This window comes from Pongo pygmaeus, chromosome 2 (assembly GCF_028885625.2).
Source record: "Pongo pygmaeus isolate AG05252 chromosome 2, NHGRI_mPonPyg2-v2.0_pri, whole genome shotgun sequence".
NCBI lineage: Eukaryota > Metazoa > Chordata > Mammalia > Primates > Hominidae > Pongo > Pongo pygmaeus.
The window spans coordinates 139,311,462-139,329,074 of record NC_085930.1 but is presented as its reverse complement, the minus strand read 5'-3'; the positions used below and the strand labels follow the sequence as shown (position 1 = coordinate 139,329,074).

The 17,613-nt window shown below is 42.2% G+C and overlaps 1 protein-coding gene across 1 annotated transcript in view; it reads right to left on the bottom strand.

The window, feature by feature from the left end:
• The window catches only part of COL6A6 (collagen type VI alpha 6 chain), a 167,624-nt gene that overhangs the window by 16,763 nt on the left and 133,248 nt on the right, over nt 1–17,613 (bottom strand). Inside the window, exons 32-34 of the mRNA XM_054483246.2 lie at nt 15,857–15,868; nt 11,376–11,869; nt 2,138–2,234 (exon numbers count right to left, since the gene is read on the bottom strand). Coding sequence (XP_054339221.1) covers nt 2,138–2,234; nt 11,376–11,869; nt 15,857–15,868 — 603 coding nt within the window. The remainder of the gene's footprint in view (nt 1–2,137; nt 2,235–11,375; nt 11,870–15,856; nt 15,869–17,613) is intronic.

Genomic DNA, 17,613 nt, shown 5'->3' with positions numbered 1-17,613 from the left:
GGTCATTTAATCTTGTAATTTTACAGAAGAGACTGTGGCCAGGATAGTGAAATAATCTTGCCAAAAGACACACCAGTATTTCTAGAAGTTTCTATATAGGAAGTCAGCATTTTATTGTTAGAGATGAGGCCAGGTGGTATAGTAGTGGGGAGGCCCCTTGGCCTGAGAGCTGGGATGCTTGGGTTCTGGTCTCGTTTCAGTAACAAGCTGTGTGCCCCTAGCCAAGTCACCACTGGGCCCCAGTTCAGCATAGTTCTGCAAAATTAGGTAGGACCAGACTCACCTACAGACCCCTTTCAGGGCCGACATTTTGTAATCCTAGGTTTTCAATAATAGTTGATGGTTGAGGATGAAAATAGCCTCTTTAATAACCAAAGATAAGAAAGAAAAATGGTGTAACTTGAGTATGGACAGCTGGTACTAGATATATAGGCATGGGCCACAAATAAAAACTTAGATGAAAGATTAATAACCAGAGTGCTGATCCTAGGAGATGTAACAAAATTCTCACTACAGTCTTGTTCATGGACTCAATAAAGATGTGACTTTGGATAAGTTATGGTTCCCTTACTGAAATTTACTAAAATTTTATGGTCCTGTATAATGGTCAGATGATAGAACAGTCACCTGTGTGCAAAGCAGTTTCTAAAATCAGGGACAGCAGGCTGCCCATTTGCTCAGTTTTGTAGGATTTTTAATTGCAGGAAACAACAGCCAAAATCTCTTTTATTATATGCCTAAGAGACAAAACAATGGTTTAAGCCAAGAAATGAAGCCAGAATCTATCCCCAGTCACACATGTGCAACTTCTGACTATGCAACATACCATCACACTGTTGTAACTGACATGTTTGAAAAAGCAACTGAGAATACATAGGGTGGAATGTATCTCCCCACAGTATGTAAAGCAACTTTAACTGTTTTGAGTAAGATTGCCAGTGCCTAAACCAATTCTGTGCAGTCAAGAGAAAGAGAGGGAAAGAGGGAAATTTGATAGAGGGGAGCAGAGGGAAGACAGAAAGAAGAGGGGTTATTAGAAGACCAGAAACCCTACTTCTCCCTCAGAATTACTACTTTCCTCATTTAGGTCATTTATATGGCAGGCATTTGCATCTCACTGATACATGTGAAGGAGAAAAATCAAGCATTTTCTACAGGCTCAAATGGAGAGGTTTAGGGAGCAGAAGAATGAGACCTGTTTCTCATAAACTGCAGATGGTTTAGAGTCAGCCTTCTTGGGTTTGATATGGCTGTGAAGCCCTGAGCAAATTATTATCTCTAAGCTTTATTTTTCTCATCTGTAAAATGGAACTAATAGTAGTTCAAATGTTTTAGGGTGATTTTAAAGACTGAATGACATAATTCATTTAAAGTTATTAAAACAGTGCTTGGAACATAAGCACAATAGTTTAAGTATTAACTGTCATTATCACCATCATTGATATTACATGAATTAGAACAGTGCATGGCCTATAGAAAATGATTTATATCTCTTAGCTATTACAGCCACCAATGATTCCAGTGGCTTCCACTGTCTTTGTAATTATTAGAACACTCAAATGGAAGATTAGAGTCCAGTTTTCTAGTTAGACCTATACATTATGTATAAAACACTACAAATAAATCAACACTGCAAATCTTTCTGATGCTTAATATTTGGGAGTCTATGAAGCCTTTTTTCAATGAGAAATGTATGAATTTCTGCTATTTTCCACTTTGACTGTATTAAAAAATATTCCCAAGCAGGTAGGAGGGTGCTGAATTGCTTTCAAGCATTTCTTTGTGGCTGTGAACATTTGAGATTTAAAAAACACATAAATATACTTTATAGCATAAAAACTTGGCAATGAAATAGGCTAAGTTTTTCTAAGAATCATTACTGTTTCCTGTAAGCTGCACTATGTAGAAAGGCCTGGAATGCAACTCTTTTGCTGGGATATATAGGAAGAGACCATGTTTGCTGAGCTGAGAGGATTCATCTGTGGAAGATGTAGTGTGACAGGGTGCGCCCAGAACCCCAGAGAGATCCTCCCAAGGCCATGAGTATCCCTGCTGCCAAGTTCCAGTTGCCCCTGCCAGTGGTGACTCATCATGCTTAATAGGCCTGACCAAATTATCTTCTCTCTGTGGGTCTTACCATAGCAGAAAGTGCACCGCTGGAGTCTCTGTAATGCTGGTATGTAGTCGGCCCCGGAGGGAACCACTATTACTTGAAATGTGCCAGTGTCGTCAATCTAAAAGAAGCAGAAGCAACAGAAAGAAGAACTTAGTGGGTAGGGCTGCAAGAACCTCCTAGGATTACATAGAGAACTGACATCTGGAGAGAGTAACACTGCTCCTTCTAAGAAGGTACGGGGGGAGGCACAGCATGTGAGCATGGCTAAGAGCTCTGCCTGGGTTTAAACCTTGACTCTCAATTTAACTATACGACAAGCTATTTTCCATGTTTCTTCATCTGTAAAAAAGAGTACTACCTCCTAACAGGACTACTGTGAGCATTAAATGGGTTCATATTTGTAAAGCACTTACTGGCACAGACTGGGTACAGTGTGGGTGGTTAATGATCACAAAACATTTTCATATCTATTACTGCAGCAATACAGTGAGTAGTTATGCTCATCATCCCCATTTTATAGATGGGGAAACTGAAGCTCAATGAAATGTTAAAAGGACCGATCAAAAGACACTGAAGCCATTTAAGAAAGAGTATTAGAGACCTCCTCTCCCCCACCTAAGTCTCAGAGACCCATGTAAAATCACAGGATGCCCTTTATAAACTATCTTTAGGTTTCTACTATAAACTAGGCATTGAAGCTGTCTTTGAAATACACTCAGATCTACGTCCATGCAGCTCTCTGAACAACTCCCAACCCTTTCCCAACTTGGCCTCATTGTTAGTAACCCACAGGGGGAGCTTGAGGGTAGAGAACAGGGGGAAGATAAGGGGCTCTGAACAAGAGTTATGAGCTTCGCTAATTGACCCAGAGATCACTGATAATTAAAGAAAAACTGTAGGCATGACCTTATCTAATGCCTAAGAGATAAGTCAGATGATATTTTAGTTTTTCCCTGTGATTCTCCTATACTAAGCTAATGATTACCCTCTTTCTCTGGGAAGATCCCCCGCCACCATGATCAATCCACAGAGGTAGAACTTCATCAGTTGTTTATATGGCATAACTCTGTCTTCAACCAGAGCTGACTGGACTAGATATGGTGTTAAAGTAAATTTGGCCTGAGGACACCTCTGTACTTTGAGTCCTCATGTAACCAACTGCAACCTAACTTAGTACGTACTAACTGAAAACCTATCTTAGGAGTTATTTTGTTTTTTGTTTTTTTTAACAAATAGCCAAGTCTTAGCCAATCATAGCGGCTACGCTTCAGTCACAAGTGGCCAACTGGTTAGACCATGTTCAAATGAGGCAAAGGCCAAACTGTAATCAGTCAAGCTGTTTCTGTAGTTCACTTCCATTCTCATCCATAACACTGCCTGCCACATTGTGAAGAGCAGCTCTCTGAAACTTCTCCGGTTCTGAGGGCTGCTCGATTTAATGGCAGTGGTGGCCCATCTGGAGTGGCCACTGCCATGATGCTGGCTGCAGTCGGGTCCACTAGGCTTGTCCCACTCATTCAGCCTGGCAGACTGTGCTTGGCTCATGCTACCTGAGTGCAGTCGGGGCTGCACACTCCATGGAGCCCTGGGAGCTGGGAACAGGTGGAAGCCCCACCCGCTTCTGAGTTGGCAGGGTGAGAGCCTCCTGCTCCTTGAATGCAGCTGCGGCCATCCAGCTGTGGCTCCAGACCCAGGCATCCCTGTGCTCTTGGGGGCTGGGAGTAGGCAGGGGCCCTGCCCTCCTGGGAGCAGTTGCAGCCGCCTGGCCGTGGCTGTGGGCCCAGGCATTTCTGCGCTCTTGGAGACCTGGGAAACCCCTTGCCCCTAACAGCTCGGAAGTGCCTGCTCCTGCTACCTAGCCTCTCTCTGCTCCAGCACCTGCTCTGATCTTGGAGCAAAGTTGAGGCTGAGTCCAGGCACTGTTGCAACCCGGCCAGGTGTGCACACACCATGGGCGGTGCTGACATGCCAGCCTCGCTGCCTCAGCCCCCTCCCGAGTTTGGGTGCTAAAAAGCACGAGAGGGAGTCCAAGGGGGGTGCTGAGGGCAGCTTGGTACTGGCCTGTAGGCACCCCTCAGTGCAAACAGCCTGGGCTCCAGTGGATGACAAAAGGAGGCAGACAGGCCTCTGTGTGGAAAGGGGTGGGTCCTCAGTGAAACCCCACCTTCAAGCCAGGGGGGGCCGGAAGCCTGGGGGCTGGGCTGACCAAAATGGGAACTTATGGTGCTTTTTCTGGCCCACCAGTGGCCTCCCATTAATCAATCAGCACACTTCCTCCACTCTGAAACCCATAAAAACCCTGGACTCGGACAGACTCGAGGCCACCAGTTGACCAGCTGCAGAGAGGAGCTACCCACCGCAGGGCCTCCTTTCTGCTGAGAGCCAGACGCTCATCAGGAGACCCTGCCTGCGGAGAGGAGCTACCCACTGCAGGTCTCCTCTGAGCTGTTGTGTCACTCAATAAAGCTCCTCTTCACCTTGTTCACCCTCCACTTGTCTGTGTACCTCATTCTTCCAGGATGCAGGACAAAAACTCAGGACCCACTGAACAGCTGTAACACAAACAGGGCTGAAACATGCTACTTTTCCACCATGTTGTGGGTGACAACAAGGTGAGAAGAGAGGAGAGAGGAGAGGAGAGAAGAGCTGCAGCCCTCTGGGGAGCCCAGACCTAGGAGCTCAAGTCAGGGCTGTGATACCCTCTCTGGGGGTCTGCAGTTCCTGGCATCTCCAAGCTTCCAGGTGCCACCGTGTTCCCCAGTGCCAGCTGTGGAAGCTGCTTGGGGTACACCTGGTCCAGCCACAGACTCGCAGGGAGCTGCCCACCCTGCCACCCCACAATCACTTGCTCACACACCCCTCGCTGCTCCACGCCTGGCTTGCCCTTGGCAGGTGTGAGATTCAGGCTGGTAGCATAAGCCAAGCACAGCTTGCCAGGCTGAATGGGTGGAACAAGCCTAGTGGGCCTGAGTAAAAACTTGGGCAAAGGCACCACTGGCCAGAGGTTTCCAGCTGGCGGAGCAACACCCCAAGGATCCCGTGACAGATTTATGAATGGCTGTTACTGCAAATAAACTCTGCAAAATTTAACTTGCCTAAAGTTTTTAACACTTCGGTATCACAAATGGGATCCAAAGTAGACTTCCAGTGACTCCCAGGCGCACCAAGTGACCAGGTAAATATACCTGCCTGGTCCATTGTGCCCATTGATCTCTCACAGCAACTGGGATCATGGGTGAGTCCTCTTTGATTCAAGCTCCACAAACTTGTGTTTTTAGCTCTTCAAGTTTATTTGAGTAATTTTTATATTGGCTGGGTCCAAGATCAAATTGGATCCTATAATTAATAGGAATGCATCCAATTAGAGGCCTCAGATGTCTGACTGGGTCAGGCAGAAGCTGTACTGGGTCCAGTAGGTTGGTAAGATTAAGGAAGACAGAGAAGAGTGGGTTCATCTGGATTCAACGAGTCTTCTATCTCGGAACCTGTTCTCTTCTAGAGAAATGGGTGAACCTTACCAAAAATAAGAGTTACAATGGCCACCGTGGGAAAGATTTAACCCAAACAAAATTGCTTATCTATGAGGCACTTTGGAGGGTAAAAAGGGGATCCTGGACACCTCAGGAACAATGGGCTATATTACTCATTACTAGCCATTATTCTGGAGCTCGCAAGATATGTAACTTCCCCAATTTTCTCCTACAGATAACATCACTACTGTAGAACCTAAGATTGGCCCTTTGAGATGTCTTCAGGTTGTTTTGCATTTCTGATAACTAATGGCTCCACCTGAACCCACCAACCACTCCTGTGGCCCCACTCAGAAGTGACTCAGAGTATATGAAGACCATTTCCCACACCCCTATGATTGCATTTCCAACCAATCTGCAGCAAGCGCCGTTGCCTAACCACTCCCCTATTCCCCCAAACTATCCTTGAAAAGCCCTAGCTTCCAAATTCTCAGGGAGACTGATTTGAGTAATAATAAAACCCCGGTCTCTTGTTCAGCTGGCTCTGCATTAATTAAGCTCTTTCTCTACTGCAATTCCCCATCTTGCTAAGTCAGCGCTATGTGGGCAGTAGGCAAAATGAACCTACTGGACGTTTACATGAGCACAGGGTAAAAGCAGAGGCTGCTTATCTGGACTCAGGACCAGAGGACACTGGGCTCCAGATACTTAAAAATTCTACTTAGGATGTGTGTATATGGGTATACCTAAGCTAGCTTAAATTGGTTTTTGTGATCTGTAAACAAAGTAGTCTTGACTATACACCAGGAGAGTTAGTCTGCATTATTAATAGCTATTAAGAGGTGTCTCTGTGCAACGTTTTAAGTGAATCATGCCTTCAACTCCATTTGGATTGTGGTAAATGACTGGAAACCAAACCCAGTGTCAGTTCAGACAGCATAGCTCAGACTAGCTGGGAAGGGCCAAGAGCTTTCTTATTGCTAACTATCAGGATCCAGGGGAAAAAAAAAACAATCACAGAACATTTGATCTAGAAGAAATCAGGAAATCATGTCATCTATTGCAACCATTTAAAGATGAGCCAAGTGAGCCCCAGAAGGGGTGGATTATGGAAGGCTCCAATTTAAGTTTTGCTCTCCCCAAACAAGGGCTACCTTCCATCTTCTGTATTAGCTACCTTTATGATTAGAGTTTTTTATCAATGGGTCTCTAACTTAATTTAGAGCAGTGTTTCTCAAGACATTGCCCAAACATTGCTGCCATTTGCCAACTAGTCTTGTATTCTACACGTTCTACATGTCTACAGTGTGACCACTTCCATATTTCTGGTGTTGGTCCCTGCTGATAATTTAGGCTCACATTTAATCATGTATCAACACATTGGTGTCAACTTAGAGCAACATCAACCTTCTCATTGATTCTAGTGAGTTGTTTTATGGGGGGAGTCCACAGGGGGTCTGCACTCTCACCCAATACCTCCCCACTTCCCCCAACCTGTCCCCCTTGACCAAGTAATCTTTCAGTCAATGAAGTCTGGAAGATGTAGTTTTAGAGCTCATTCATCCTACCACATATCACTGGAGTAAGTATAGTTAGCATATTACAGAAAAATTCCTTAAACTGAATGTGGGCTAAAGATTTAAAATAAAAGGGTCCTGTTATTTATGTTTCTTATTGCTCACTTTTCCTGTGGATTCAAAGAAGCACCAGCTTGGATGAAAGCACAGCTATTACATTCACAGATGGGAGGTTTGGGGCATTTAGCAAATGGTTCTGAATGATACCCTATACTCTTTCTTCTCTAAACATCATGGGGCATCTTGAAACATCTAAGAAAAAATACAATCAATATTATGAATAATTTTCTTCTAGACAATTATATATAAACAAATAAAAATTCTCTTCAAAATAAAAAGGTTGGGTGCCGAAATTCTTGTTTTCCATGAGAAGTCTCCCCCCATTTCGACTCTTGTCTCCAATCATGAGAATCATCTATAATGTCAAAGACTACCCTTAATTTTCCTCTTACCTGTGACGCCACACAGCAGTGTAAAATAAAAAGCCAGGCTAGCTAAAAGACATATTTCTTATCAAAATATTGGAAAGGGAGATTCATGCTAGATTAGAAGCCTCAATGTGCAGCAGATAAAATTTTATCAGAAGAGGCAATTGCTAAACAAATCTAAAGGCAAATTCCTAGGGACAAAATAAGCAAACAAACAAAAAACATGTTTTTCCATTAAAAACTGGTCCTCCATTTGTGAAGGAAGGCACAGCTTGCCACTCAACTTCATACTATCATGAAAAACTTCCAAGATGGTGATCACAGTCCATTTGCTAAGAAACAGAAATCAGTACATGCTGTCAGAGCGGGTGCTTCTGAGTCCCAACACATGCAGCTACACAGGTACCAAATTTCGTGCTGGACTACTTAACTCACAGATGGATCAAGATTTAGAAAAGCCTTGGTAGGTATGAAACAAACTAGGGTTTTAAAATGTGGACCCACAATAAAAATGCATTGTATCATGAGACTTTCAAGTTCTGTTCTTAAAAAATAATGGACAACAGTTTAAATGTAGGTAAAGCACAATAGAAGAGAATGGATAAAAGAAAGAAGGCGGCAAATAGAGGTGGTAATGTAATTTCTCTTCTGTAATGTCAGACATTGGGTTCTAACCAAGTTGCATATATGGCTCTGTTTTGAGCCCTTCCAGACAACTGCTTGGTTTCATCTTCCAACGTCAGGGTGGGCCTTTTGGTTTTCCAGTTTGCTCCTGTATCCTCAGACCCTAGGGCAGTACCTGGTGTATAAAATGAGGCACTCACTAAACATCTGTTGGATGAAACTCTGGAGCAATTCTGACTTCATCTCTAACTCCATAGCAAGTCTGAGTTCCTGAGCTTGTGGCAAATGTGGTCCTTGTTGTGTTTATCATCTCTGAATCTGACTTGCTGATATCTGAATGAGAAGAGGCACCTCTCCACGAGAAACCCATCACTGGGGTTTCCTTTAACCAGCCTACATCCCAGCATTAGGCATCTCACACATTATTAAACTTCTGTTCTTTCTATACCTGTTGCAAAGAACTGCTCTTCGTTGAGCTTTTTCATTCATTCAACATTTGTTAAATATCTGATATATGGCAGGGACCAATAACCTAGAAGATCAGCAGTTACTGTTCCTATCGCCACACATCATAAATTAGGAAAAATAAACATTAATCAGATAATCACATATAAGTTGCAGTGTTGGGGGCCAATGCTGCTTACATTAATGGGGGTCATTATCAATAATTTAAACCTTCATTGGTGCTCTTTTGAGATGAACTTCTTCAAAAAAGGAGTAAAGAGTTTCTAGAAGATTTGAGTAGAATCAAGAAACCAGATTCATCAATTTCTAGGTGAGACTGTGAACACTCAAAAGTTTAAAACACAAAGTACATTTTCAGAAGTTAAATGTTGTGCACACACCTTTGAGTGGGTGAGCGGAATTGTGTCAGTTTAAGTTTATATCACAATTTGCATCAGGAGAGAAAATTGTCTACTTTTATGACTAAATAAAACCAAGGGATGAGGGAATTACAAGGACTATGTAACCAAAATCACTTATAGAATTTTTTAGCTACTGCTACTTCTCATAGCAGCTCCATTTGCATAGCCCAGCCCCACTTTTCTACTTTATTGCATTTCCCTATCTGAACCTGATCCATCAGCCTTTCATTTGCATAATTCTAAGTTTAGTTCAATGATGCTACTATTAATAATAGCAGTTTCAGCTTCTTTACAACCTAGATTTTATTATTATTAAACAAATTTTTTTTCAGGATCAAGCAACTGAATGCTAATAATTAAAGCAAAAGCTATCATTCTTTTTTTTTTTTTTTTTTGAGACGGAGTCTTGCTCTGTCACCCAGGCTGGAGTGCAGTGGCACGATCTCGGCTCACTGCAACCTCTGCCTCCTGGCTTCAAGCGATTCTCCTGCCTCAGCCTCCTGAGTAGCTGGGATTACAGGCACACGCCACCGTGCCCGGCTAATTTTAGTATTTTTAGGAGAGATGGGGTTTCACCATGTTGGCCAAGATGGTCTCGATCTCTTGACCTCGTGATCTGCCCGCCTCAGCCTCCCAAAGTGCTGCGATTACAGGCGTGAGCCACCACGCCCAGCCAAAAGCTGTCATTCTTGATTGCTCACTGTGTACTGGCACTAATGCAGTGTTGCATGAATTAATCTTCACACTAACTCTAGGAACCAGGTGCTTTCTGCTTTCCATGTTTTACGGATGAGAAATATATTCCAACTGTGTTATGCTTATTTCAACACTTTCACAGAAAATTCAGAGCAGTGGAAAGGGCCTCCAAAGGCCACTTTTAGCCTCTAATCTAGGAAAAATAGAAGTCACCCTCCACAGGTGAGTGACCACCCTCATAAAAGACCTGCAGAAGAAGGTAACATCTTGACTACTGACATTAATCCATGCCCAGTAAATCAACATTGCCTTTCAAAAATTCTTTTTTAAAACCTAAAGTTTCCTACTGCTGTCACCCCTAGTTTCTCTAATAAGAGATTTTGCAAATTTGGAATTCAGCTGGCTAATTTTCTCCAGTAATACTTTTTCATATGCTTGAAGACAATGATTGTTTCTTATTTTCTCTAAATAAATTTTCAAATGGCTGGCCTTTTTTTTTTTCTTTTCCTTTTTTTTTTTTTTTTTGAGACGGAGTCTCACTCTGTCACCCAGGCTGGAGTGCAGTGGCACGATCTTGGCTCTGCCGCCTGGGTTCAAGCGATTCTCCTGTCTCAGCCTCCCCAGTAGCTGGGATTACAGGCGCCTGCCATCGCGCCCGGCTAATTTTTGTATTTTTAGTAGAGACAGGGTTTCATCATGTTAGCCAGGATGGTCTCGATCTCTTGACCTTGTGATCCACCCACCTCGGCCTCCCAAAGTGCTGAGATTACAGGCGTGAGCCACTGCTCCAGGCCCTGGACTTTTTATTTAAGTTAAATTTTCCAACGCCTCTTTGCTGCTCCCTGGGACCCCCTTCATGGTCTCCACATGGAGAACAGAACACCATGTGGTGCCAAGAGGCCAACTGGAAGGACCCTTTGCTGGGCACAGCAGGTCCCCAGTGATGAAGCCCTGCCACTGAGCCACTATTAACGGGATTTTTAAAGTTATCCTCAGTCGTCTTAATCCCAGGGAATTTATTTAGGAACGCAACACATTTGAGATTTTACTCCTCAAGCTAAGAAGCTATAACTGGAATGGCTTTTCCTTTATAAATTGTGGGTCGTTACATAATTAGTGAAGTTATAAAATTAGCAAATTGGCTCTCATCACACAGCAACAGTTACTACCCTGACTAAGTGACATGTATGTTTACCGGCCTCCTGATTCAGTATCTTTAGATTCAGAGGCAACTCAAAGAGTAGCTTGGGGAAGCACTAGAACAGCAAACTTGGAGTAAAGTTCTGACATTGCCATTTCTTAGCTGTGGGAACCGGGAAAAGTGGCTTAACTTCTGCATGCTCAGTTTTCTCATCATCTATTTTATACATACTACTTGTGAAAATTAAACAGGTTAATAATAGACATTATCCCATTTAATAGATAGAGCTTAACATGTTCCCAGTACACAGTAAGAAATACTTATTCTACTCTGCCAACCCAGAATTTTTTAAACTTCCTAACAAATGGCCGTGATTTTGAAGGCAAGGTAGTATAGGGGCTTCTGAACACAGGCAAGATAAATAAGAATTGTCATGTGAAAGGTTTCACCCTCATACCGCAAATGCGCGCCTGACCGAGGGCACGTTGCTGAAAGTGATCACCACGGGAATGATTTCAAGTGCGCCGAACTCCATGGCGGCCGTGGTGACGGAATGGGCATCCGCGGACTGACCGCTGCTGAAAAATGTGGCGATTTTTCTCGTGTGTGCCCCCGGAAGCGTCCGCTTGAAGACATTCCTGGAAATAAACCGCATTGCTCTGCCAATCTCCCGGCTGGCAGAGGATCTCTCATAAGGAATAGCTTCAATTTCTCTGAGAAGTTGACTCTTCTTGTAGGCGTCTGAGAAGCGCACGAGGTGCCTGGCGTGGGAGTTATAGGAGAGGATGGCGATGCGCGCTCCCACGGGGCAGCTGTTCTCCCGGACCTTAATGTCTCTCACCAGGAAAGCCATCATCTCCTTCATCCGTTCAAATTCCTGCTCAGTGACATCCCGGGAGTGGTCCAGGGCAAACACCAACTCGGTTGGGTGCACTGGGCATTCCGGTTTTCCTAAAAGACCATATCCCTTATCACATAGCATCCTTATTTAAAAAAAAAAAAATACATAGAAGGCAAAGTAATTTTAAATGTTAACCATTCAAATACTTAAAGAGAATAATTTAAGTATGAAAACAAACATGTAAAATATATTTAAATCTTGAATAATTATAGATGTTATTCCAAAAGCTGAGTCTGCTCTTCTGAATCAAGCACAAAAGGAAAACATCTGGAATTCAGTTTTATTTTATATGAAATGTTAAAGTTCATTATCAAATTCCTTCGAAACAATAGAGAGCTCCTGGAAATACCCTTCACCTACAGAGACTGGATCAAAAGTATCAAGTTTTGTTGCTGGAACTTTACTCAGTTAAACACATTTCTTTTTTTACTTAATAAGGAAATGTAATAAGAGTTAAAAACGAAAGGCTGTGAAAGCTCTGATAATTTTAGAAAAATTAGAAGAAAACTGATATAGTTTACAGAGCAAAGAATGAGACGCAAAGAGAGTAGGCAATACAGGGTAGAGTTTAGCGCCCTGGCCCGATCACTAACCAGCCATGTGACCCTGTCTGAATTACTCATCCTGTCTGTGCCTCAGTTTCCTCATCTGTAAAATGTGAGTCATAACATCACCTGCTACATAGGCCTGAGGTGAGCATTAAATGAATCAGCACAGGTAAAGTACTTCGAATAACAGAACCTGGCACATAGTAGGTGCTCAATAAATGTCAACCATTGCTGTTATAATTATCATTCCAGACTTTTTCACTGTGAGAAATACATCACTAAAAGGAGACTGAGGAAAACTTTAACAGATACGTTTTTGTTTAACAGTTACAAAAGCAAGTTTACTCAATAAATATGCCTTATTACTTAGAGAAACTGATTATGGTTGGTAAGCTCTACTGTAAGTGTTAATTGCATATTTATGCATCCGTACTCATTGGTTCCAATTCATTCTAATTTCAGTACTTTGCACTTGTCACAGTTGACAACTTATTTTTGATTATCTGATTAATGTTCATTTATCCCAGTTTATGATGCATGGATAGGAACAGTATCTGCTGATCTTCTAAGTTATTAGTCCCTGCCATATATCAGATATCTAACAAATGCTGAATGAATGAAAAAGAGCTCAACAAAGAGCAGTTCTTTGCAACAGGTATAGAAATAACAAAAGTTTAATAATACGTGAGATGCCTAGTGCTGGGATTTGGTTGGTAAAAGGACACCCCAGTGATGTGTTTCTCTTGGAGAGGTGCCTCCTCTCATTCAGATATCAGCAAGTCAGATTCAGAGATAATAAACACAGCAAAGACCATCTTGCTTTACAACAAGCTCAGGAACTCAGACTTGCTGGGGCTCACGTAGGCCGGCAAGGAGACATCCCTCTGCCATGGGCCAACTGGGCCTTGCCCACCTTAGTGCTAAACTATGACCTCCTCCCGTCCTTGACTGCACATCCTTCAAAGGCAAAAGAAGTACCAGTGAGAATAAATGTTCAAACCCAAATCAAACTGTTCATCTCGATGGAGACAGGAAATCATTTATTAGTCTCTAAGTCTAAATTACTGGGCTGAACAGATTTTTATAAATTGAGGTGTCACTTTTATTGTTTAAAAAAGTGAGTAGAACTAAACATGAAAGTGATTCTTCTGATTTTTTGGGGGGTGGTTATTTGCACATGGAAACACCACCAACAAAAATGCTTCAGATACAATTTAGAGAGAAGGGTGGGGGAAGGTTCACAGCACTGGCTGAAGATATGAAAAAAAATTCAGGTTTTTAGGGGAAAAACCTAAGGACTAATTCAGCTTCCAAAACACAAGCCCTAAAAACCCAGCAAGCCGCCAGGAGTCCCAGGGATTCTGAAGAAGCCTAGGCTGGACTGCAGTGGTACCTAGGAGGCCCTCCTCAAAAAGGGAGGGATTGCCATGTGCGGTTCCCCAGCTAGCATGGCTCTGTGACCTCACACTATGTACTGAGGACGGCTACTTGCTACAGAGGAGGTGAAAAAAAGAACAGGGAGGCAAGGATCAACCCAAACCACTGCCATGTAACCTAAACACAACACTGATAGTCCTTATCCAGGTCACCATCATATTTGCCTGAATACTACAGTCCTCTCTAAACTAGGCCTTTGGCTTTGACATTTCCTACCCTTCACCCTTACCACAATCCACTCTCCCATAGCAGCCCAATTAATACTTTAAAATCAGATCATGCTCCTCCCCTACGTACTTTCAACAAACTCTTCTCAAATAAAATCCAGCCTCCTTATAATGTGCAAAGCTCAGCTTGCTCTGGCCTCTGCCTATTCCCCATGTTTTTAGGTGCTATTCTTCCCCTCCCTATGTCTCAACCTTGTTGGGCTCCATCAGTTCCTAGGAAATGCCCAGGTCTGTTCTGTTTCATGGCCTTTACACTTAAAGTTCCCTATGCCCAGCTCTTGAAAGATGGCTCCTTTTGGTTTTTGTTTGTTTTTTTTGAGATGGAGTCTCACACTATCACCCGGGCTGAAGTGCAGTGGTGTGATCTCAGCTCACTGCAATCTCTGCCTCCCAGGTTCAAGCGATTCTCCTGCCTCAGCCTCCCAAGTAGCTGGGATTACAGGCATGTGCCACCACGCCCAGCTAATTTTTTTGTATTTTTAGTAGAGACAGGGTTTCACTATGTGGCCAGGCTGGTCTCAAACTCCTGACCTCGTGATCCACCTGCCTCGGGCTCCCAAGTGCTGGGATTACAGGCGTGAGCCACCGTGCCCGGCCAAAAGACGGCTCCTTTGTGTTCTTCAGTCTAAACTTTAATTTCACTGCCCCCAAAAAGAGCCCTCTGTCCAAAAACATCTCCCCCCTTACATTATCCCAGGACACAGCATCCTATGCTTTATCTCTTTCAAACAGCACCTAATGTGCTAAGCTTCCCTTTGTTTGTTTGTTTGTGATCTGGATCCTTCATAAGAATGGAAGTTTCTGAGCACAGGAAGCAGGTTCATTATTCAAGTCTGTATCCCTAATGCCAGTAACTACAGATACGGGCACTTACTAGGCTTTCAACAAATATTCTTAAATGCATGGGTAAGCAATCAGAGGACATGGGTTGGTGGGCTTATACAAAAGGTAAAAGTGTATAAATGTATAAGAGGGCGATAAGTTTACACAAAAACATCGTGTAAGAAGCATTTGTAAGATACCTGAAAACTAGCACTGAAAAATATGAAGCCGACTTGATAATTAACATCAGGCATGAGCTCCATGGATTCTAGCATTATCTGAGTTGCACATTCCACTTACTTGCTATCTGATCATCCCCACTTTTATTCTGCCTTCTGCATCTTAATCCCTAATTAACCACTGGATGACAGAGATGATATGACACAGGGAGAAAATGAAGGGAGTAAGAAATACTATTTTTGGCCAGGCACAGTGGCTCACACCTGTAATCCCAGCACTTTTAGATGCCAAAGCAGGTGGATCACTTGAGCGCATGAGTTCAGGACCAGCCTGGGCAACATGGAAAAACCCTGCCTCTACAAAAAATACAAAAATTAGTCAAGCATGATGGCATGTGCCTGTAGTCCCAACTACTCGGGAGGTTGAAGTGGAAGGATCACTTGAGCCTAGAAGGTCAAGACTGCAATGAAGAGTGATCAGCCTGTGTGACAGAGCAAGACCCTGTCTAAAAAAAAAACCCTAAATATTTTTAAAACCTATAAGAGCAAGGTGAATGGTGATGTTAGTCATTAAGATATCAATATCTTCATGATTTTTTATTAATGAAAAAGCAAATTGCTTGGTTGAGAAACAGCTGTTAAGCTCAGCTACAACTGAGTGATTTATTGGAGGCAAGACTCTGCTACCAGTATGAGGCAGCAGCAAAGAAAGCCCAGATAAAATTTGTGTCATTTGGAAGCCAATACATTGCTCTAACTCATCTTTCCAGATGTATGACATTTTAGAGCTTGATTAAAGCATGCTGTAAATAAAGATTACTCACCATGCCTGCCAGCTGGGGAAGAAGAACAAAGGAGATTGGATTATTAATTGGTAGGAGAAGAGAGTTCTGTATTGTGCAGAAAAGAAAGGTTCTATCCTGTCTGCTTTGTGGAGATGACTCAAAAATCAAGGCAACAGAGTTTGGAGAAAATGCAGACAGAGTCTAACATCTTGGTAAAAGTGCTATTCCTTCCAAAGGGAAGAGGATGTGAGAAATGGGACAACATACAGCCATAAATCAGCGGCCTGCCGCCGGCTGTCAAGAAACAAAGAATCTTTGCCTGGGAGGGAATGTGGCATTGCAGGGAGGTACGCTGAATTTGGAAAGCTGAAAGATCCAAACTCTCTTTACTCTAAATTTTCCCCATGTAGATATCTATAACTATCATTTTTATATTTTTATATATATATATATATACACACACACATACACACAAATGTATCTATATCTATGTATAGTATATGTATATACTATATGTATATTATATGCATATTTATATGTTATGTAAGTATCAGAGGTGGATTTACTCTGAATTAAATGAACACTTGCTTTAGACCTGTACCGTTCAACATGGCAGCCACAAGCCACATGCAGCTATTAAAATTAATTAGAATTAAATAAAAATTCAGCTTCTCAGTTGCACTAGCCACATCTGAAATGATCAAAGCCATGTGTGTCTTGTGGCTACTGTACTGGACATCACAAGGAACACTTTCATCACTGCAGAAACTTCTATTGGACAACGCTGCTTTAGACTTCTCTCTTGCAGGGGTCCCCTTGCAATGCCTTTCCTGGCAGGAACCCTAGACATGTTGTTCGCACAATCACATACTCTTATAAAATAAAATATGCAAAAGTTAATGGTCATGATTTCTCTTTTTTGTTCTAAATAACACTTACTTTTGAAATACCTTTGCACCCACTTTTAGATTTGCGATTTTGTATTGAGTCCCTTAAATTTTAAAAGATCAGGTCTCAATATACTTGGATTTGCCCTTGAGTCATTACAATTTACATGGTTCCTATGTCATAAAACCTACCACGCTAATTAAGCCCCAAAACAACCCATCTTCATGACTCAATGTATATATGTGTTTTGATTCCCATCATGGTTCTATTCTGCTACAAAAAGACAGAGTTCCAATAGACACTGCATTCAAAGCTTTTAAATGTCTGTCTTTGAGACCAATGTTCTCTATAGAAATAGGCTCTAATTTATTTTTCTTCCCCCAAAATATCTGGAGGAAACTGTTGGCTGCTCCTTTCTGTCATATTGTTATTTGGAAAGTCATTATGCATTTGTAGATGAACATTGAAGAGTCAACTCTCACCTAATCTTGCACATGAAATTTTTTTGGATGGTATCAACACATATTTTGATAGAACAGGCTGTTAGAAGGGTTTAAAACAAATTCAAATCAGCATTTGCCAAATCAAAATGTCATTTTGATTTTAAAATTTTGAGAAAGAAAAAAATATTGGCAGAATATTACTATGAATTTTTAAAGCAAATCAATCAGTCCAACAAAAAATAATCAAACATATCTTCCCGGGAAAGGAATAACAAACAATAAACCAAAGTCAGGACTCCCACCCACCAGGACCCCCTATTATCACAGCTGCTTCTTTCATACCAGGTGAATTCAATTCTTTCAGTTACTGTCAGGCATTAATAATCATCTTTTTAAAAAGTTCCATGTGACTCTCAAGTGATTGATTTCACTATTAGGTGAATTCAGACATTAAATCTCAATTTT